The 22,447-nt window shown below is 34.9% G+C and overlaps 1 protein-coding gene across 4 annotated transcripts in view; it reads left to right on the plus strand.

Annotated features, from left to right (window-relative positions):
- The window catches only part of FIP1L1 (factor interacting with PAPOLA and CPSF1), a 105,160-nt gene that overhangs the window by 47,784 nt on the left and 34,929 nt on the right, over positions 1-22,447 (plus strand). For all 4 annotated transcript variants that reach the window (XM_027836020.1, XM_027836021.1, XM_027836023.1 and 1 more), the window contains 2 exons: positions 4,478-4,571; positions 12,022-12,178. In XM_027836020.1, the coding sequence (XP_027691821.1) occupies positions 4,478-4,571; positions 12,022-12,178 (251 nt within the window). The remainder of the gene's footprint in view (positions 1-4,477; positions 4,572-12,021; positions 12,179-22,447) is intronic.

Here is a 22,447-nt window from a genome sequence, read left to right on the forward strand (position 1 = left end):
CAAAATCCAAGGCCTGGGACTGATTCATATTTTTTGAGCTCTTCCAAGGCCTGGGACTGATTCATATATTTCTTGGAAGTTTTGGATGTAGGAGCTTTGACTTTGTTTTCTTCTTCTGGTTGTATGTTTTGATCTTCTTTGTCACCAAAGTAAGATAATATAGTCTGACTCTATTTGCGCTGCTTGCTCATGATCCCAACCAGTTACTTGAGTTTTAAACTCTGTTAAGGTAAGAGTCTGTTTCCAACGTGGAGAATGTACTGTCCCAAGCTTCGGGGTTTGTACAGCTGTTTCCAGAGATCGTTCTAGCGACCTGAAAAGTGTCAGTTCTTCCAAGGTGCTATGATAAGGGTTGAGGTGTTTCCTCTCCACTGCCACAACAAGCTCTACCACGCCAGCTCTCCTCCTCGCCCCAGCACCGCCCCTTAGAACTATGATCCAAATCCAAGCACCGGCAAAGCGAGAGATTCCTGCCTCAGCCCTGGCAAAGTGATCCTTGCAATCCCACTCAGATCAACTACTGGATTCCCGCTCAGGATGCAGCCACTGCCCCGAGGGCACACTCTGGACTTGTGGCTGAGACCTTAGCTTCTTCTCTCACAGCAGTCACAGACTTTTCCCACTGACCTTCTAAGTTGTCTTTGGTGTTCCTGGATTGAGGAGTCTGGAAACCGCCACAGCTGCCTGTGATTCAGTCCTCTGAGGCCTGGTCCAGGGTTGCTGCGACCTGCGCACCCACGCTGAACTGTGCTCCTCTCCCAGCCCGGTGCGATATACCTTTCTGATCAGCCATCCAGGTTGTCTTGGGCTGGAAATTTGTTTTACTCTGTTTTTTTGTGGATTCTGCTGCTTTAGAATTTGTTTAGAGCCATTTTTTATAGGTATTTGGAGGGGTTTGGGGGAAAGCTCTAGCAAGTCACTGCTTTCCCTCTGCCATCTTGGCTCCGCCCCCTTGGTCTCATATCTTCCAAGTCCACTTTTGAGTACTAGATTTTTTTATTTTATTATAACTTTTATTTTGCTAGAGTGTTTAAATAGTGTATTGACAGTTGTAATTACCATATATTTTCCAAAATAACATCTTCCTTTAAACACAGAAAAGGTATTCACACCTAATATGAAGTTATTTTGGGGAGAAAATAATGTATTTAGTACCAATTTTATTATAAAATTTTTTGTGTGTTTTGTGGTTGGGAAAGTTGGAGATTTTAGAAAGTAATGTGACAGGCTTAATTAAATACTACGGTATTGTGCTTATTTGGTGTTTTCGGATGGTGGTATTTGATGATATGTTTTAAAAATCATTATTTGGTCACCAGTGTTTGGAGACACTTAAATAATTTGAGATCCATTATGCCAAAATGTGAGATTAGAAAAGACAGATACAAATTTCCTGTCTTCCCTCTTTATTTAAATTGTTCTTTGTTACATTCTTTGAGACTGTGTTCAAATGGCATGCTTTAGAAAATCTTTGGTTCTAGATCATATTATCTGATGGCAGCATTTTAAAAACTAACATTTCAGTTTACATGCATTTGTTTCTGGCCCTGTTTTTGAGTAATTGAGCTTGATCTAAGACACAAAAGTCATCAGTATGGTTCTAAATTTATCTGTATATTATAGAAAAATTATTCCCCCTATTGTGTAGATAGAAAGTTATAGAAGAATTAGCACTTATCAGAACAACATAACTAGAGAAAATTGGAGATAGAAATGAATACTTCGTCATCATGTCAAATCACACATAATCTGTTGCTTTAATCACTTGACCTTTAAAGGATATGACTTTGGGGTTTTATACTTCACTTTACTTGTTGGCTGATTAATAAATACTATTTTTTTGTCTCCCATATAATAACCTTAAAATAGAAACATTTGATGGTACTGATTTATAGTCAACAGAAATGGTAACTAAAACTCTTTCTAAAAGAGATCCTACCTTATAAAGGGTGCCTGGATTAAAAGTCAGTTCAGTTTGGAGTTAAAGATTTGAGGCTTTAAATGAAAGTTCTTGATACTTTAATTTTGAAATCTCTAAAAGTTAACTAGTTAGTTAATTGTTTCTTGTTATATATTTTACACACACAGGCTAACTGCATTATATACAGAAATCCCAAATTCCCAAATACTCTAAATTTATCTTTGTTTCAGTTTCAAATTTCTCTGCTCCTTGTGTGACTGTATAAAATATATTTTTAAACCTTATTTCAATACATATTTGGAGACATTTTTGTGATTTCTAAACCTAATTTCAATACATATTTGGAGACATTTTTGTGATAGAGTATAATTTTTTGCTTTCCTTGTAAGCATAGACCATTATTAGATTATACATTGGCCTCTTGCTATAATACAAGGATTTTCAACTTTTCTGAATTAGAATGGGAGCCCCTAATGCAGGAATGGTCTTGAGTAGGCAAACTTTCTCTGTACCTTTATCCTTCTTACAACTACCTTTCCTGCCCAAGATTTTATTTTACAAGCAATATTCAACCAATTAGGAATTTATTTTGATGTATTAGTGTTTTAGCCAACTAGGAATATTAAGGTTTTTTAGTCCTTCATGCCTTAGAGGCGGTTACTTTACTCATATTAATTTCTACTCAGGGATCATTTGTTTTGAAGGGGGAGAAGGGAGAGAGATTTTGATATTGCCACATGGAGCATTGCTCAAAACGGCAAGCTTGAATGGGGTGCTGTTGTTGAGTGATTTTGGATAGTGAAAATAGCCAGAGGCCTTGGGATATGTGAAGAGCAAAGGATTTGGAATGCTAAAGGTATGTGGGTGGGTGTTCAATAGAGCTTGGGATAATTGAAATTTTAGTATCTTGTTAGGCTGCTTCTTATCTCTTCTGTCTGCTATTTCTGGTTTCACTATGTAAGGATTCCACTTCTGTGAATCAATCAGTAGTGATACAACAGAAATAAATACTAGGGGATGGGAATGGGGGTTATGCAATATTTATTATAATTTTTTGTTTTACCTAGTTTATATATTATTATATTCTCATATAGATGTGTTATTTATTATAACTCTTGACAGTTTTATACACATTTTTAAAAGAGTTTTTACATTTGAATGTACTAGGTATGCAATTCAGCAGAGTACAAGGGAATCTTCTGTTTCTCCATTAATAGTCATTTTAATTTTCTTTCTCAGTTTAATGTAGTGTACCTTTATGTATGTTTTATCTTTAACTTGAAAGTCTATAGGTTCCACAATTCTAATGTAGATATGATATGCTTTTTTCACGAATTCAAATGCAAACACTTTTTCTTTCAAAGAAATTTACATGAAGTACCTAATATATTGACAGCTAAGTGGCACAGTGGATAGAGTGCCAGATCTGGAGTCAGCAAGTCAGTCTCATTTTCCTGTTCAAATCTAGCCTCAGACACTAGTTGTGTGACCCTGGGCAAGTCACTTAACCCTGTTTGCCTCAGTTTCTTCATCTGTAAAATGAGCTGGAGAAGGAAATGGCAAACTACTTCAGTATCTTTGCCAAGAAAACCCCAATTGGAGTTGTACATGAATGACACAACTGAACAAACCTAGTATGTTATAAACCCTCAGCAAATATCAGCTTTACTGTTTTTTTTTTACTGTAAATATTTTCCTTTTTTTTTTTTTACTTTTCATATAATATATTTGAATTTTTATTTTGCTATTGTATTGTTACCACATGGCCTTATAACTTTCTGTAGACCTGAAGAAACTTAAGTATTCAGAGATAAAATTGTCATTAAACCTTCTGGTTTTATTCTCTAAAACCTGTAGTTTTCAAGAGTAAAAACTGGCTTTCTCATGTTATTTATTTTTATGCTTTCATAATGGACTCAGGAAAAAATGTTATATTAAAATATTTTTCTTATTAAAATATTCTAAATATTTTAAAAGTCTATATTAGAAATATAAGTGCTGCAATATATAATGTCCCCATGATACTAGTTATCCTTGTTATTCTAATTATCTACTTAGTTTAGCAGATTCAGTTATGAATTAGTTGAACAGTTTTAACTGAATTTCCTGGCTTTTGTAGTATTCTTATAACATTATTTTAATGTTGTGATCAACTTTTCAAAGTGAAGATAACACTGCTCATCTAGCTTGTTTTATTAAGAAACTTAACAATATCGTAAAACAAGCAATTAACAAATCTCACTTATTCAGTAAATAAATATTTTCTCATGTTAAGTATCATATTAGTCTGAATATAGGCCGTATTTATTCCATAGACCGGCTTATTTAAAACACAAGTGAGGCATTTAATCTGTGTTATTTTACGTAATGTACCTTTTACATCTCAAAAGTTGGCCTTTTAAGGAGGTGGCCTATATTTGGACCAGTATTATAATATGATCTTATTCTGGAGTGATAAGCAGGGTCTAAATATGCTTGTTTTTCAATTTTATTTTAAATACAGTTTTTAGAAAAGTCTCAAGGTGTGATACTGAATTAATATGATTTATGTTACAGGAGATTATCTGGCACAATAGATGTAATTGGTCAGACTATCACCATCAGCCGAGTGGAAGGAAGACGGCGTGCAAATGAAAATAGCAACATACAGGTTGAGTATTTTCAAATTTAATACTTCTTTTCCTAATCAACAGATTATTTCTCATTTTGCAAAAGATGAATTTTACATCTGTTAGGCTCAAGGGATTGTGTTAGGTATTAGAAGAAATACAGAGATAAGATATGGCCCCAGTCATTAAAATGATGCAAACCTCTTGACTTTTTTTTTAATATTTTAAAATTTTTTTTATTCAGGGCAGCTAGGTGGGGCAGTGGATAGAGCTCTGGCCTTAGAATCAGGAAGACCTGAGTTCAAATCTAGCCTCAGACACCTTACGCTTACTAGCTGTGTGACCCTGGGCAAGTCACTTAACCCCAATTGCTTCACCAAAAAGCAAAAACAAAGCAAAACAAATTTTTTTTATTCATTTTGAACTTAAATAAAAACCAAGCACCAAAAAACCCAAACCATTTCCATGTACACAGCACAACACAAAAAGGATTCAATATGTAACCATGAATCTCCATTTCACACTATTTATTTTTTTTAAGTGTGTAATAAATACTACCTATTATTTTCAAAACTACCCTGTTTTTCTGTGCTTCCTTCTGAGTTTTCTTTTGTTCTTTGCTGTGCACTTTTTATTTTTTTTCCCCTCCCTCCCCACCCTGCCTTAAAGAAGGCCACCATTAGACACAAGTGGGGCTGTGGGTGGGGGTGTGTGTGTGTGTGTGTGTGTGTGTGTGTGTGTGTGTGTGTGTGTACACACACCATACTACACATACTTCTATTTATCAGTTCTTTCTCTGGAGGTGGATACCATCTTATATACCTTAATAAAAAGTAAAAAGTATAAAGGATGTAGCAATGTTTTATAGCTCTTTGGGCATGATTCCAGATTCCTCTCCAAAATGGTTGGATCAGTTCACAGTTCTACCAACAGTGTATTACTGTCTCAATTTTTACACATTCTCTCCAGCATTTGTCATTTTCTACTTCTCTCATTTTAGCCAGTCTGATAGGTAATGAGATGATATCTCAGAACTATTTTTATTCACATTTCTCCAATCAATAATGATTTAGAGCATTTTTTATATAACTATATATAACTTTTGATTTCTTCATCCAAAAACTGTCTGTTCATATCCTTTGACCATTTATCAATTGGGGAATGACTCATATTCTTATAAATTTGACAGATTTCTCTATATGGTTGAGTGAGATATGAGACCTTTATCTGAGAAACTGTCTATAAAATTTTTTCCGCCAATTTTCTGCTTTCCTTCCAGTCCTGGCTATATTGGTTTTATTTGTACAGAACATTTTTAATTTAATGTAATCAAATTATCCATTTTATACCTCATAATGCTCTTTATCTCTTGTTTACTCATAAATTTTTCTCTCATCCATAAGTGTGATAGGGAATATGTTACATATTCTTCTAATTTTCTTATGTTTCCTTTTTCAGGAGTGGGGAACCTGCAGCCTTGAGGCCACATGTGGCTCTCTAGGTCCCAAAGTGCATCCCTTTGACTGAATTCATGAGAACCTAGAGAGCCACATTTGGCCTGCGCTGCAGGTTCCCCAACCCTGAGGGGGTCATATATCCATTTTGACCTTATCTTGGTACCTCTTGACTTTTGATTATCAATTGTTGGAATTTTTTAAAAGTATCTGCAAGGTTTTTGTTTGTTTGTTTGTTTTCTTTAACCAAGACCCTGGTAGTTCTAAGCAGATTTAACTGCTCTAAAGAGTCCAACAGTATTCTAACACCCACGAATAAATTATGGTTCTTTAATAACATAGAGTACACACAGATGTTTGCATGTGTGTACATGTGTGTATTAAACATTTACATATAGCTCTAAGATTTACAAAGAGCTTTACAAATATCTCATTTTATTCTTACAACAACTCTAGGAGGTAGGTGCTAGTATTACCCCATTTTATAGATGAGGACACTGAGCCATAAGGGTTAAATGACTTGCCCAAGGTCATACTGCTGCTAAGTGCCTGAGGTGGTATTTGAACTTATTTGATTCCAGATCCAGCTCTTTATCTACTGCATCACCTATCTGCCCTGATCATGAAAATACAGCAAAGTACTTTGAAAAGATTAAGAATACTGGTAGAAATTCAAAAGTAATGATCTGCTTTGGTAGAATAGTTTCCTTGTATAAAGGAGTGTTGATTGTATAGTAATCTTTTCAGCTACATAGATGGTGATATCATTTGGTGTTAATTTGCAGTACATATGCATATCTGAACTTTTAAAAAGAAATCAGATAGTTACAATGGGTAGAGCACTGACCCTGGAGTCAGGGAGACCTGAGTTCAAGTACGGCTTCAGTTATTGTGGTTTGTCCTTTATTCTTGAAGATGACCATGACATCAGGGAGGTGATACAGTGACGTGCAGGCGAATTGGATTTAAGTGAGGGGGGGGCTGTGAAAAGTCACCAACCTCACCTTTTCCTCCAGAGTCACCTGGGTCCAGTGTCCAGATATAGATCAGGATAACTACACATGGCCCAGGATGCATTGGGAGACAGCTTTTTTAAGCTAACCCACAACTACACAACCACAACACCCAAACACCAAAGACAGCTTAGAAGGTCAGTAGGAAAGGTCTGTGACCTCGGTGAGAGAGAAGCTTGGTCCCAGCCCCAGTCCCAGTGCGGCTCCAGGGTGGCAATTGCTTCTGTTGTTCACAGCCCACAGACAGAGAGGGAATCAAGTGGCTGATCGGAGGGGGATTGCAGGGATCTCTTTGCTGGTGCTGAGGCAGGATTCTCTTTATTTGCCGGTGCTTGCATCTGAGTCACAGTTATGGGTGGTGGTCCTGGAGTGAGGAGGAGCCCTGGCATGGCAGAGCTTGTGGTGGTAGATGGGGAATCCTCCTCACAATTCCAAGGCAGAAAAGAGTGCTTATGGTCACTCATAGACCAGAGCACAGGCCAGGAAAGGAGTAAACACCTCACCTTTGACCATACCATCTTGGAAGAAAGGAAAATTTATAGGCCCCTAGAAGTATCTCTGAAAATAGCTGCACAAACCCTATGAAACTTGGAACAGTACACCCTCCACACTGGAAACAGAGCCCTATCTTAACAAAGAGTTTAAAACTCAATTGGCTGGGAACATGAGCATACTGTGCAAAAAAAAAAAAAGTCAAACCACAGAATCTTTCTTTGGTGACCGAGAAGATCAAAACATACAACCAGAAGAAGAAAACAAAGTCAAAGCTCCTGCATCCAAAGCCTCCAAGAAAAATATGAATCAGTCCCAGGCCATGGAAGAGCTCAAAAAGGATTTTGAGAAGCAAGTAAGAGAAGTAGAGGAAAAACTGGGAAGAGAAATGAGAGTTATGCAAGAAAATCATGAAAAACAAGTCAACAACTTACTGAAGGAGACCCCAAAAAATGCTGAAGAAAATAACACCTTAAAAAATAGCATAACTCAAATGGCAAAAGAGATCCAAAAAGCCAATGAGGAGAATGCCTTAAAAAGCAGAATTGGCCAAATGGAAAAGGAAGACCAAAAGCTCACTGAAGAAAATACTTCCTTAAAAATTAGAATGGAGCAAATGGAAGCTAGTGACTTTATGAGAAATCAAGACATTGTAAAACAAAACTAAAAGAATGAAAAAATAGAAGACAAAGTAAACAATCTTAATGGAAAAACAACCGACCTGGAAAATAGATCCAGGAGAGATAATTTTAAAATTATTGGACTACCTGAAAGCCAGGATCAAAAAAAGAGCCTAGACATCATCTTTCAAGAAATTATCAAGAAGAACTGCCTTGAACCAGAGGGTTAAATAGAAATTGAAAGAATCCATTGATCACCTCCTGAAAGAGATTCCCAAAGGAAAACTCCTAGGAATATTTTAGGCAAATTCCAGAGTTCCCAGGTCAAGGAGAAAATATTTCAAGCAGCCAGAAAGAAACAATTCAAGTATTGTGAAAACACAATCAGGATAACACAAGATTTAGCACCTTCTACATTAAGGGACTGGAGGGCTTAGAATATAATATTCCGGAGGGCAAAGGAGATAGGATTACAACCAAGAATCACCTACCCAGCAAAACTGATTATAATCCTCTAGGGGGAAAAAAAATCAGTGAAATAGAGGACTTTGAAGCATTCTTGATGAAAAGACCAGAGCTGAATAGAAAATTCAACTTTCGAATTCAAGACTCAAGAGAAGCATGAAAAGGTAAACAGGAAAGAGAAATCATAAGGGACTTATTAAGGTTGAACTGTTTAGATTCCTACCTGGAAAGATGATACTTGTAACTCATGAACATGAGACCTTTGTCAGCATTAGGGTAGTTGGAGAGGAAAAAAATTATATGTATATAGAGATAGATAAATAGAGGGCACAGGGTGAGTTGAAGATGAAGGAGTGATTGATATATATATACAGAGGGCACAGGGTGAGTTGAATATGAAGGGATGATATCTAAAAAATAAAATTAAGGGGTGAGAGAGGATTATACTAGGGGAAGGAGAAAGGTAGAGGTAGAATGGGGTAAATTATCTCACATAAAAGAGGAAAGAAAAAGCTTTTACAGTGGAGTGGAAGAGGTGGGGAGGTGAGAGGGAATGAATAAGTCTTACTTTCATTGGATTTGGCTTAAGGAGGGGATAACATACACACTCAGTTGAGTGTGGAAATCTATCTTACCCTACAGGAAAATAGGGGGTAAGAGGATAAGGTGAGGGGGATGGTAGAGAGTAGGGCATATTGGGGGAGAGGGTATTCAGAAGCAAACAGTTCTGAGGAGGGACAGGGTAAGAAGAGAGAATAGAATAAACGGGGGACAGGATAGGATGAAGGGAAATATGGTTAGTTTTTCACAGCATGACTACGATGGAAGTGTTTTACATGACTATACATGTATAACCTGTATAGAGTTGCTTGCCTTCTCAATGAGGATGGGTGGGGAGGGAGGAAGGGAGAAAATTTGGAACCCAAAGTTTTAAAAACAAATGTTAAAAATTGTTTTCACATGCAACTGGGAAATAAGATATACAGGCAATGGGGTATAGAAATCTGTCCTGCCCTACAGGAAAATGGAAGGGGAAGGGGATAAGAACAGTTGGTAAGGGAAGGGAGGGCTGATTAGGGGAAGGGGTATTCAGAATGCATGCTGTCTTGGGCTAGGGGGAGGGGCAAGATGGGGAGAAAATTTGGAACTCAAAATCTTGTGTAAGTGAATGTTGAAAACTAAAATTAATTTTAAAAAAAGTGAGCTAAGACTGGTGCAGAGTGAGTGTACTACATACAAAGGTATAGCAATATTGTAAGATGATCAGCTGTGAATGACTTAGCTGGTCTCAGAATGATCCAGGACAGCTCTGAAAGACTTATGATGAAAAATGCCATCCCCAGAGGAAAAATTGATGGTCTCTGAATATAGATCGAAGCATGCTTTTTTTAATTTATTTTCCTTCAGGGTTTTTTTGTTTGTTTTCTTTCACAATATGACTGTTACGGAAATGTTTTACATGACTAAACATGTATAACCTACATGCTGGGGGCAGGGGAAAGGGCAGGGAATAGAATTTGGAACGCAAAAGTTTTAAAAAGGACTGTTATAAATTGTTTTTACATATAACTGGAGAAAAATAAAATACTAAATAAACAAAAAAAAATAAAAGAAATTTTTAAAAAAGTGAGCCATGGGTAGTCCCTTCAATTAAAAAAAAAACAAAACTGGGAGGGGGAGACCCTCAGGGTTCTTTCTGGCCAAAAGAGAAGTAGTTACTGTATACATTCACTCTGAGCTACCCAGGCCCAAAAAAATAACCATTAAGTGGTACTTGGGCTATTATATGTGACTCTGGGCAAGTCACTTAACCCCAGTTGCCTCCTTCTTTCCCCCCATCCCCACATACACACAAAAGAAAAGGAAATAAAGAAATTACATAAAAATGAGAATGTTTGAAAAGATTGTTAAATCTTCTAACAGCCATGCCTGGCTCTGTAATTTTTTAAATAAGTGTTGCACTGTGGGAAGGACATTAGATCTGTAATGTAGAACATAAGTTGCTTGAGGACAGGAATTTGTATTTTTATCCCGAGTGCTTAGCATAGTGTGTCCAAGTGCTTAATATGTGCGTTTTTACTGATTTGCACATTCATTTGGAGTCAGAAGTCTCATTCTTGATTCTGGTTTTGTCTTTACGACTTTAGACAAAATTCATTTCATACCTCAGGGCCTCAGTTTCTTCATCTGTAAAATGAGAAAGTTGGTCTAATTATTAGTGGCAAACAAATAGAAATGGCCCCATATTGACTTAGAAAACAGTAAATTAACACTATCTATTTTGTGTCTTATTTTTATTTATTTTGTTTAAGCATTTCCCAATTACATTTCAGTCTGGTTCCATACACTAGGATTTATATGGATTGCTCAGCAAGTTTGATGATACTAGTCTAGATGATGTCTGAATGCACATACTACTTAGTCCTTACTGCATATCTGAGGCAAGTGAGACTTGTCCCTATTTTTAAAATTTTAAAAACATTAATATAAATTGATTAGTCCATAGTTAAATGTGTGTTACTGGGAATACAACTGGGAGTGAGTGACCCTGTAACTTCTACTGATTGATCTTAGTGACTCTGCCATGGAGGGAGCTAGTCGGGCAATGGAGAGAGTGCTGGGCCTGGTGTCAGGAAAACCTGCGTTCAGATTTAGCCTCAGACACTTAGTAGCTGTGTAATCATAGGCAAGTCACTTAACCTCAGTCTTCAGCTTCCTTAACTGATGGAGTAAAATGAAGGTAGTAAAAACATATACTTTGCAGGGTTGTGATGAGGATCAAATGATAAAGTATTTCTAAAGCTCTTCACACAGTGCCTGGTACTTAGTCACTGCTAGAGAAATGATTATTCCTTTCTCCTGTTACTCTTCAGTAAAGACTTAACTACGTTCCTACTCGACGCCAGGCACTATGTTGCACCTTCAAAGAGAAAACAGTTCATGCCTTCTAGGAGTTTGCATTCTACTGGACAACTTACTTTTACTGGGATATTGAATATTGTCAGAAATGCAGAATGATCTCCCATCTCCCAGTTATTGCCTGTACTTTTCCTGAAACAATTCTGTTTAATAACTGCGTTGTGAGTGTACAGTTGGTGCCTAACACCATTAGTATTTATGTGGTACCAACATATTAAATGGACTTTCCCCTTTTAAGTTTATAGTTTCTTATAAATAACACCTGCTGACTTAACTTTTTTTAAGCAGAATAGAACCTGATAACGAAGGTTGTGTGTGTGTATGCATTCTAATATAGAAAGAATTAATGATTAAAAAAGAAATTTTAACCTGAATATTTTAAGCTTTGTTCCAAAACCGTCCCTTAACTCAATTGATATTCAGTTGTCTTTTTCCATTGCTTTCTAGAATAAATAAAACTTTAATTACAGTTAATCTTTAGAAAATGAAAATTACATAGATATATACAAATATTCTTAATTCCTGTAGGTTCTTTCGGAACGATCTGCTGCTGAAGTAGACAACAATTTTAGCAAACCACCTCCATTTTTCCCTCCAGGAGCTCCTCCTACTCATCTCCCACCACCTCCATTTCTTCCTCCTCCTCCAACTGTCAGCACTGCTCCACCTCTGATTCCCCCCCCAGGTAAGTAATACATATAACTTACTGGAAAAGAAAAGCAGTATAAAAGTGCTTCTTTTTATTTCTTCCAGGGAGAATATAAAATGTACCATAATTTCAGTAGTGATTTCAGTAATGGTACAACACATGGTGCATGTGAAATTGATTTAATGAAGACCTAAGTCTTTTATCTATATTTATATACATGCACATGACATATATACCTGTATGTAAATGTGTAATGTATATTTGTGTGATACTTATATTTATATTTGTGTGTGTGTGTATATATATAAAATACATATTTTTAGAGGTTTGAGCACTTACCTGTGATTTAGTCAGTTTAGGGGAGCCCCATGGTGTGGAAACTCCTTGCAGAGATTCATATTGGCAACTCAGCTGTAACTTAGGCTATTAAAGAGTTGCTTGGGCCATTAGAGATGGATTGACTTGGTCATATAGCCAGCATATGTGAATACCCAGACTTGAACCTAGGCTTCCTGACTTCAGGTCCAGCTTTTCCTTCATTGTATCATACTGATCGTGTAATCATGTTGTTTCAGCACAGCAACATTATATAGTATAGTAAAAGAGAAAATGATGTAATTAGAAATTATACTGTAATTGTAATCCTATGTTCAGCCTTGATTCTCCCCAGATATATTTAATTCTATGTATATAAATGTGCTTATATAACAAACAAGATATACTTTTAAAGTTGTTTTAAAAATCCTTTCAGGAGACATTTTTATAATCTGAGTGAGACAAAAGAAGATTATATTCTGTTTATAGAAGCCCTATGAAAATATCAGAGTTTGTTCTTTTTTACTACATACTCAGTTTACTTTGTGGGGCTTCTCCTGTATTCTACTAAACTCTTACTCAGTTTTTAAAAATAGGACAGCAAAAAGATGTCCTTTTTTTTAATGGGTTTAAGTCCATTCTTGGATTTATAGCAATGGGCATAAAAAATAACACAGATCATTGAAATACACAAATAATTGAGCAACTGTATTTGCACTCCCAGTACACTCCCCAACAAACTTCTGAATAAAGCTACTAACAAGTAACAAGATTGGTGGATTAAAGTTTTACCTCCTTTCTTACCCATCTTTTTCATCATAAGGGAGGTGGTAATCCTTATGTAATTGTATGCTGCACTTCATATTACCAAAATGATGCTACTAATGTCTGCTGAAAGTGTTGTGAGTTCTTTGTTTTTTTCAGTATTATCAAACTGAGTGACCTCTCATTTATTACCCTTTGTACCTTTGTAAGACAACTAGCTAGGATCCTAAAACTCAGTGTATAGAAATGACTCATATGTATCAATAGCTGTTCCACCTTTCCATAGTACTGCAACTCTGCTGGATGAGACCAGTTTTGGGGGGGGGGGTTGTTTTTTTTTGTTTGCTTTTTTATTTTTGTTTTTAATGGAGAATTTAAAGAAACTGGTGGGTTTAGAAGTGTAGAGAGAGAAATGGCTATGAAAAAACAAGATCGTTTTAGGTTGACCATGGTGGCACAGCTCACCTGTTCATGGTTATAACTGTTGTTTCAAAATATGTTCTCTTTAATGTTTGAACTTTAGTTTCACTCATCCTTTTTGTAATCCTACCAGTTAAAGTATCTTTGTAGTCAGCAAACATATGTCTTAAATACACAAATACCTCTGAAAAGATTAGATGTTACATCTAGTCATCTGTTAAATTAGTTCAGATTGCTTTCCTTGAAACACTCAGATAAAAGCAATTGCACTGAAGAATAGGGATTTTGATTGGGGAAAGAGAAGAGGTGAGTCACTTTGGACAGTAAAGCAGACTTGAGTGGGATACCAAAATAAAGGACTAAAGGCCTCAAAAACTACAAGCACAAGAATGTGAAAGGATGCTAGATATGAACTTTAGTTTTGCCTCATGTGAGTTGAATGTCTAGAAAATGTTCTTCCTTTTAACTAACATTTATAATATTGTTTGTAAGGGAAAATGCTCCTTCCAAACCAACTAGCTTAAAGGCAGCTTTAGGAATACAACCCATTCATCAGTTGAAGAGCACTTACATAAGGATTGTTAACCCATGACTTTGACCTTGAACATACTAAAAATTGATAAAATGAACAAAGGAAGATATGATGGCATGTGTAATTCATAAACTGCTTTATTAGCCTCTGGTCTATTAGTTTAGCTTTATAACTTTTAACTAATTAGCTTAAAAGATAATTACGTTTTTATTTTAGAAGAATTAGAAGTAAGGATGATAGGTATATATTCATTAAGCTCTTGAATGATGAACGAACTTTATTTAAAATGCCTAAATTGTATTTGAGAATAAAAGGTATAATATTTAAAGAACATTGGCACTCCTGCTATAGGCTCCACCTGTGTAACCTTAGCCCATGGTTTGTTTGTTTCTCTTCACTTTTGGTTGTTTGTAACAGAAAGTGGGTGGTGTGGTACAACCTACTCCTGGAAAGAGTTGCTTATTCTGTGGTTGTGCAGTATCCAGGATCTCTGTAACATGGAGAATGGTGTTATTTGGCAAAAACAGAAATGTCCTAAATATTGTGTTCCTAGCTTCCAGATGTCTGCTAGGGCCATCACACTTATAGTTAATAAAAATATGATGCCAACTCACAGAAGTCAACTAATCCTCTTCTACACTCTTTTTATTTGTTTTGTCAACTATCAATTGTGTCTGTTGTAGATTTTTAAAAATTATAGTCCTAAAAGCTCCAAATTGCCATCCCCTTCTGTACACTCAGTATTTATCAAGATATGCGAAGTAGTTTTAGTACCATTCTATGCTTTACTGATGTAACTGCAAAAATATTTAAGTATAAATGTGTAATATAGAGAAATATGTATAATGTAGTTCAAAACTAAGTATTAATAATATTAGATTATCTGAGCTACTAGATTTTATTTGTTAACATAAATAATTAAGAGTTGACTATCTGGTTTTATACTTTATCTAAATAGCTGTAGTGCAGTTACATGCCTCAGGTGAAATTTTTGACACTCATCAAAGAAGCCATATGTCTACTTTATCTTTTTGAGTCTTTTATAGAGGGAAGTAACATGTTACTGTGGAAAGTGGGCTGAATTTGGAATCAGAGGAAGTGAGTTCATATGCCAGCTCTATCTCGCTACTGTTTTTGTGACCTTGGGCAAGTTATTTAACCTTTCTGGGCCTCAGTTTCCTCCTATGTAAAATTAAGTGGACGAGATGATTTTAAATATCACTTTCAGTTTTAAATCTGTATTCCCAATAGTCTTTCAGAAATTAGAAGATGTGGAGAGCTACAGGTTGCAATTGAAGCATTAAAACACTATACCATATCTCTTTGAAAAATTAGAGGTTTTCTGTGTTCTTTGCATTTGTCAAGTGCAAAAGCAAAGAGAAAAGTAATGCAAAGAAAGCATTGTTCAAGGATTAGTTTTATATTCCAATTTTGCTTTTGTGGTCGTTCGGACTGGAATACATGGAGCAAGCAATTTTTAATAAAACTAAAACTGTATCTCAAAACATTGCTCTTCAAAAAAAAACCCCAGTTATTTATGGTTCGTGACTATTCTTTCCTGGAGATCTACAAATGAATAGATCTTTGCATAGAAGAAATTGCTTCTTAATGGCCATATACCTTGATATTTAACATTGCCTATGGTTCTATTTCTGTATTTACTTCAGGTAACCTTTATTCCCATTGGCCAACAATACCCAACATCCATACATGTTTCTCAGACCAACAATCATAATAATGTCGTCTGAGAAGGGAGGCAGAAAGAGAAAGGAACCGTCAAGGGAAGTAAGCAAAGATGGGGAATCTGGAAATAAAGGAAGCAAGGATAAATGGGACCCATAGCCCTAGCCCAAATCCTATGTGTCAGGATCAGAGTAACCATATGTTAGTTATGATACTGAAGTTGATGGCATGGCCATCAAATTGTATCATAATTCTTATATAGGAAATCATTTGATTTAGTTGGCCAGCATTGTATTAGAATAAAATTATAAGTTAAACTTTAACCATAATGTTTGCAGAATGGCTTACTTTTATTAAGGAGAATTACTCTTTTGTTTTATCTCTTGAAAACTATTCTAAAAGTATTATTGGTACATTCTCCTCTAAAGAATGAAAATTCTTTTGAGGGTCTTACAGTGCCTTGCATTCATCATTTTGAACATTCTACATTATTGCATAGTTGTATAGTTATAGAAAGTTAGGTTAAATATTTGTTGTCCCCAAGTTACATACTCTGGAAATTGGTTTTGAATAAGTCCCTTAGCAGTTTTTTGTTTTGTTTTGTGATTCACTTCTTAAGATTAGAGTATGGAGGAGAAAGGAAAATATGGTTATTTGAGAGAATCAATTAGTTGTGTGACAGTTACATAGTAAATAGGGTTTAAAGTTAAAAATGTTTCATGTCATGGTGAATAAAAATGTTTCTACCTTGGAATGTTCCTTTGAAGTAATACTAGATTATATAATATGTGGAAAGTGAGGTAATTGTGATCAGTGCAAGGACAGAAGGGAAATACTCAAGAATTCTGGGTAGTTTAGACTTTTTCCCCCCAAGGAAGGGATCTAATTGTTGGGGCTTGGTGTTTTTGACCAAACTTTTTTTTATGTCTGTGCCAAGTATGTTAGGCATAAAATTGATCTTTGTATTCATGGAATTAATATTAAAAGAAGATTAAGTTTATGGTGGTCACTTTATCTTGATTATTAAAATATAGTCTAGGACAGAAGAGGAAGTGGTCCTGATTAAAACATTAACAAGTTTACTGATCTTTAGGAAGGTTTGTATAACTTACCAGTGGGACCACAGTTGCAATTGCTACACATAGGGATGCTATTTTCTGAAAGAAATAATCTAATCAAACCTACTATTTAAGATACTGTAATTTGGTGAAAATGTTTTATATTTGTGAAAGTCATAAAATTCACTTCTTGAAACAAGGCATATATACAAAATGTGTTTTCATGAAATTCTGCATGTTTATTTTCAGTCTTTTGTTTAACAGACTGTCTTATGACATGCTCTTGTTCAGAGAGACTACTTTAACAACCTATGCTTTTAAGAAATCTCCAAGTAACATTGAGGGCTGGGGTTTTGGCACCTTCTAACTGTGTTACTGAAAGCTCTTCATCAAAGCTATTAGTAAAATGGAATCAGCCATCTCCATGTTGCTCTCAATAGAAGAGACAAAAGTGCTGTCCATACCTTCAATTAACTGGTACTATTTAACAGAAAAAAATTCAAATATTTAATATATAAAACATCCTCTTAAAAATCTCTTTTGAAATGGATGCCACTTTGAAGTTTTCTTTTTTCATGTTTTCTTAAATTGTCTTTTCTTGTCCCTTCCTAAACAGACAAAAAAGTAATATCTGTGTTTTTCTTGATACTTTATTGCATTATTTACAGGAAGCTGTATTTGTTACCTTTTGTAAGTTGTAGTTGGCAATTGAAAATTGTGATTTGAAAAAAATATTATGGGGGGGCAGCTCGGTGGCACAGTGGATAGAACTCTGGCCTTGGAGTGAGGAGGACCGGAGTTCAAATCCAGCCTCAGACACTTGACACTAACTAGCTGTGTGACCCTAGGCAAATCACTTAACCCCAATAACCTAAACAAAAAAAGAAAGAAAGAAAGATAAAAACATTATGGTTTTGCTAGTTTAGAAGTCTTCAGATGTTGGTTTTGAATACTTTAGAATTTTTCTATTTTTGATTTCTCTCTTTTAACTAATATAAGTAATTTAATTTCTTAGGGCCATAGATGCCTTTAATTTCAACAATTTAATGCTTTTGTCTTCATCAGTGACCCTATTATATATGTTTACATGAAAGAGATAGAAGTATTACAATGGTAGATAGAATTCAAGAAAGGATTTTTTGATTACTGTATTTCTCAGCTAATTTTAGAAAAAATAATTATAGGATTTAGAGTCTTTAATATATGAGAATCTATAGATGTCCACTTTAATATAAAATAATTCTCTCATTATTTGGGGGACTACATAAGAAAAGAATTTAAAAGATAACTATCAATGCTAATTGTAGAAGCAGACATCTAATTGTCTTATTCTTAAAATTATGCTGTTACTGTCTTAAACTTTTTTCTGATTAAATGTGGTTTTTTTCTGCTTTTTAAAAATGAAGCAAGAAAATTGAAAAGGTAATAACTTATTTCTTAGATTAGAAAACAATGCCTTTTGTATTATTCTTCATTCTTAGATCTTTCTCTAACGTAAATGTATGGTAGATATGGCTTGTGTGCCATATTGGAAAAGCACCACATTATTATAAGCATTTCCATTGGAAAGTGATTTTTCTGTTAAGTTAAAAAATATTTATTATAAAATGCAAAAGTTGGCTTCTTTTTTATTTTCAATAATGTTATATGTAAAGCCTTGTATTTCTGGGCTTGATAGCTGTTAGGTCTTTTTGAGACCAGTAAAACCTTTTCCCTTTCCTTTTTAGTGTGTGATCACACTTGATTGCTATTCATTGTAATAATGCCATTGAGTTTCAGAAGTTGAGGGCATTGATGAATAAGGAAAATAAAATCTTTTAACTTTGTGATATAGCTTATATAATGCCCTGAATGATATGGAGTATCAATCAAGTGATTTAATCACCTTAAAAATGTTGCTAACCATATGAGGTGTATCTTTCAGATTCACTCAGAAGTTCTAGTTCATTTTGACCAATAGGGATATGTATTGGGATTGAGAAGATGATTCATTAGCATTTATTAAGCCTTCATTGTGTAAAGAACTCTACTTGAGGGAGAATTAGGAAAAAAAAATATAAGAGCCTTTCCCCTTAAAAAGAATCTTTATTCTTCTACCCCAACTCTTGGACTGTGATTTCAACACATACGCTCCTATTCCTACTGTCTGACTGACACTTGTTATAATTCACTATTTGTTTCATTACTTAGGAAACAGTGATGCCATTGATGTGGATATTTCCTCTATACCTTACTAAATTTTTCATGAGTTTCTGTGACAAAAAAAAAAATTAAAAATCGCCAGGTTGCCAATGTTCTGTTAATGGTACTCTCTTAGTTTGCTTACTTTCACTCTCAGATAACAAGCATATAGTCTCCAACCATACTAAGAGACTTTCTAGCTTTGAAGGACCTTCAGGAATTTTTGATTTGTTAGCATAGCCTTAGAAGATCTACTTTCATACCATGTTGAAGCATCAGAGTAGGACTGTCTTGTAAGATGTTTGACTACAAGTTTAGTGATATAAATTGTTAGACTTAAAATTTTCATTCTCTGTATTTTATTATAATAATGCTAAGTAGATATATATATATATATATATCAGCATAGTAAAATTCTATTACTACACAAAGAGAGGTATTAGGATATCTACTTAGCATATATATCTATAAATCAGCATAGTAAAATACATATATGTGTATAGGAATCTTTTCCTTACTTCAAAGTCTCTAGCTAGCAGTGCTGAGCTAGGAAGGAAGTTTCGAATATATTGTGTCCTCTGTACTTGGAAACTGTGTTTTGAGAGTTTTCAAAGTCAGTGTAAATGAGTAAATGTTTTTCCTTTCCCATTTAAGAGTTTAAAGACACGCACAGAAAATTGATTGTCACTTGCCTAATATGTAAAAGGGTTTGTAAAGGAACAAGATACTCTAGTTAAAAAATAGTCAATAAACATTTATTTGTTGATTTGCCTACCATGTGCCAGGTACGGGATTGCACTGGGAATACAAATAAAAAAAGAGATGAGGCAGAGTTAGTCTACCCTAACTAAAGACAGAGCATGTTCCCATTTATTCAGTTCTTCTGTTGGGTAATAAAACATAAAGAATCAAGATGATTTCACAGAGTAAGGCAGGATTTCCTTTTTCTTACTGTGCCAGAATTTTACATACCAATCATGACAGCTTTTGCTGTTTTCCATTTTATTGTTTATATATTTCATGACTTTAATATTATTAATTTATAATACATATATGGTTTTCTTATGTACCACTTGATGTACAATTGTTTTAGGTATCAAGAATTTTTGCCAGAAGAAAATCCTTATTTTTAAATGGAGACCGGGAATATATTTGATAGGTTGAAAGCAGCCGTATCAGACATTCTTTTCCATCTTTTTCTACTAGTTCTTTAATTACATTTGTGAGAAACTGGGCTTGTATAAATTAACTGATACTGCCTATTATAAACATTAGTCAAAATAACACCTCATAATATTTTTACTTCTAAAGTAGGATGCTCATGACTAGTTTTTCACTTAGAATGCTCTAGCATGAAAAGAACTATATTGAAGTAGGAAAGGCCTGGATTCTACCATGAGCCAATGTGACCTAGAACAAATCCCTTCTCCTCTTTGATCCATGATTTCCTCCTCTGTGAAAGTGAGAGAGTTGGAAAAAATGGTCTTTAAGGTCTATTTCAGCTAGTGCATTTGCAGAAGTATTAAAGATTAGGAAAAGATCAGGAAATAATAAATAATCCAGGTTAGCTAGAGAATAAAATATGTGAAAAATATTAGTAAGGCTTTGAAGGCAGCTCATATCCAGATTTGTAAGGAGTTTGTTTTTTTACTTAAGTGTTCCTAATTGTACTCAAAAACATATCTCGTTAGATCCCTTCCAGGTGATTCTTGTTATCTATCATTCCTCTGATAATGAATATTTTATTATATATAAGGAAAGCCATTGATTAAAATGATAGCTGATTGTAACTTTTACTTCATTCTTAATATATCTTATTAGGTCTATTATGTCATAATTTTTTTTTCTGCTAGTTTCCTGTGTTACTAAGCAGATTACAACTATTGACCATTTATTAATCATCTTCTAGGTGACAGGTATTATTCTAGGGACCAGGAGTACAAAGACAAAAATGAAAGAGTCCCTGCCCTCAAGGAACTTACATTCTTTGGAAGAGACTTTCGTCATATGAACATATATAAGTACATATAAAATAAATACAAGATAGTTGGAGAGGGGAGACAGGACTAGTGGAGCTCTGGTAACCAAGAACAATCAAGGAATGTTTTATAACTTTAGTGTTTAAACTGAGTTTTGAAGAAATTAGGGAGTTTAAGAGGGAGGGTTGAGTAGAACATATTACAGTAATGGAATCTGAGTAAAAGAATGGGTTGAAAGATAAGAGTGTCATCTGTGAGGAATAGCAGTAATGCCAAATTTGGCTGGTTTAAAGAGTACACAAAGTGAAGAAAAATGTAATAAGGCTTGAAACAGTAAAAGACTGGAAAGTGCTTTCTTAGTAATTTTCTTTACACGAAATTACTCATATAAATCAAACTATTGTTTGACATTACAATAAAATTGGTTGGCTGATTTATTTTGTGAAAACCATAGGCCTATATAAGTATGAATTTTGGATTTGGAAAAAAGGAAGCCATTTCACTTGGAACAGAGTTGGGGAGTGGGGAAGGAGGTGTATGTTGCAATGATTTGAAATAAGCCTAGAAAGGCTATTTTCAGGTTGTTACCAGGCTTTAAATGCTTAACTCACATTTTGTTTTGTATCCTGAGGCTACCAAACTCTGCTGAAAGTTCTTAAGCAGTGATATAGTGAAATTTGTGTTTTAGGAATACTGTTTTGGTAAGTGTATGGAAATAGATTGAAGAGAGGAAAGCCTGGAAGACAGAAGTCCATACTTAGGAAGGCAATGGAATAATCCATACAAGAAATGATGGCCTGAATTAGATAGTGACTGTGTGAGTGTAAGAAAGAAACATGCAAAACAGATTTTGTAGGTGGAATCAGCAAGTATTAGCAACTGATTAAAGAAGTGACCCTAAATTTGTAAGAGAGAAATTTGGAGGAGTGTGATTAAGGAGATGTACAATTAGTTCTATTTTGAATATGTCAGGTTTGAAGTTCCTGTTCTGTGAACATGAGTTGGAAATGCCCAATAGGCAAATGGTGAAGGAGCTTAGGAGGACTGGGGTTGGAGCTATAGATCTAGGAGTCATCTGTAAAAGTAGGATAAGTGTACATAAATGCAGTAGGAATCACTGAAACTTATTAGGAAAGGGAGTAGGTACATGGTCAGATCTGTCCTTTGGAAATACCTGCTTGGCAACTGTGTGGAATATGAATTAAAGAGATGAGAGACTTAAGGGGGACCAATGTGGAGGGTGAGATTTTGCAAGGTTTTACAGGTATAAGGTAATGAGGTGAACTAAGGTGGTTGTGACCCTATGAGTAGAGAAAATGGGATGGATGCAAAATGTTGTTGGGTAGAATCGACATGACTTGGTAACTTTGTA

Source organism: Vombatus ursinus, unplaced genomic scaffold (genome assembly GCF_900497805.2).
Source record: "Vombatus ursinus unplaced genomic scaffold, bare-nosed wombat genome assembly UNPS02014818.1, whole genome shotgun sequence".
NCBI lineage: Eukaryota > Metazoa > Chordata > Mammalia > Diprotodontia > Vombatidae > Vombatus > Vombatus ursinus.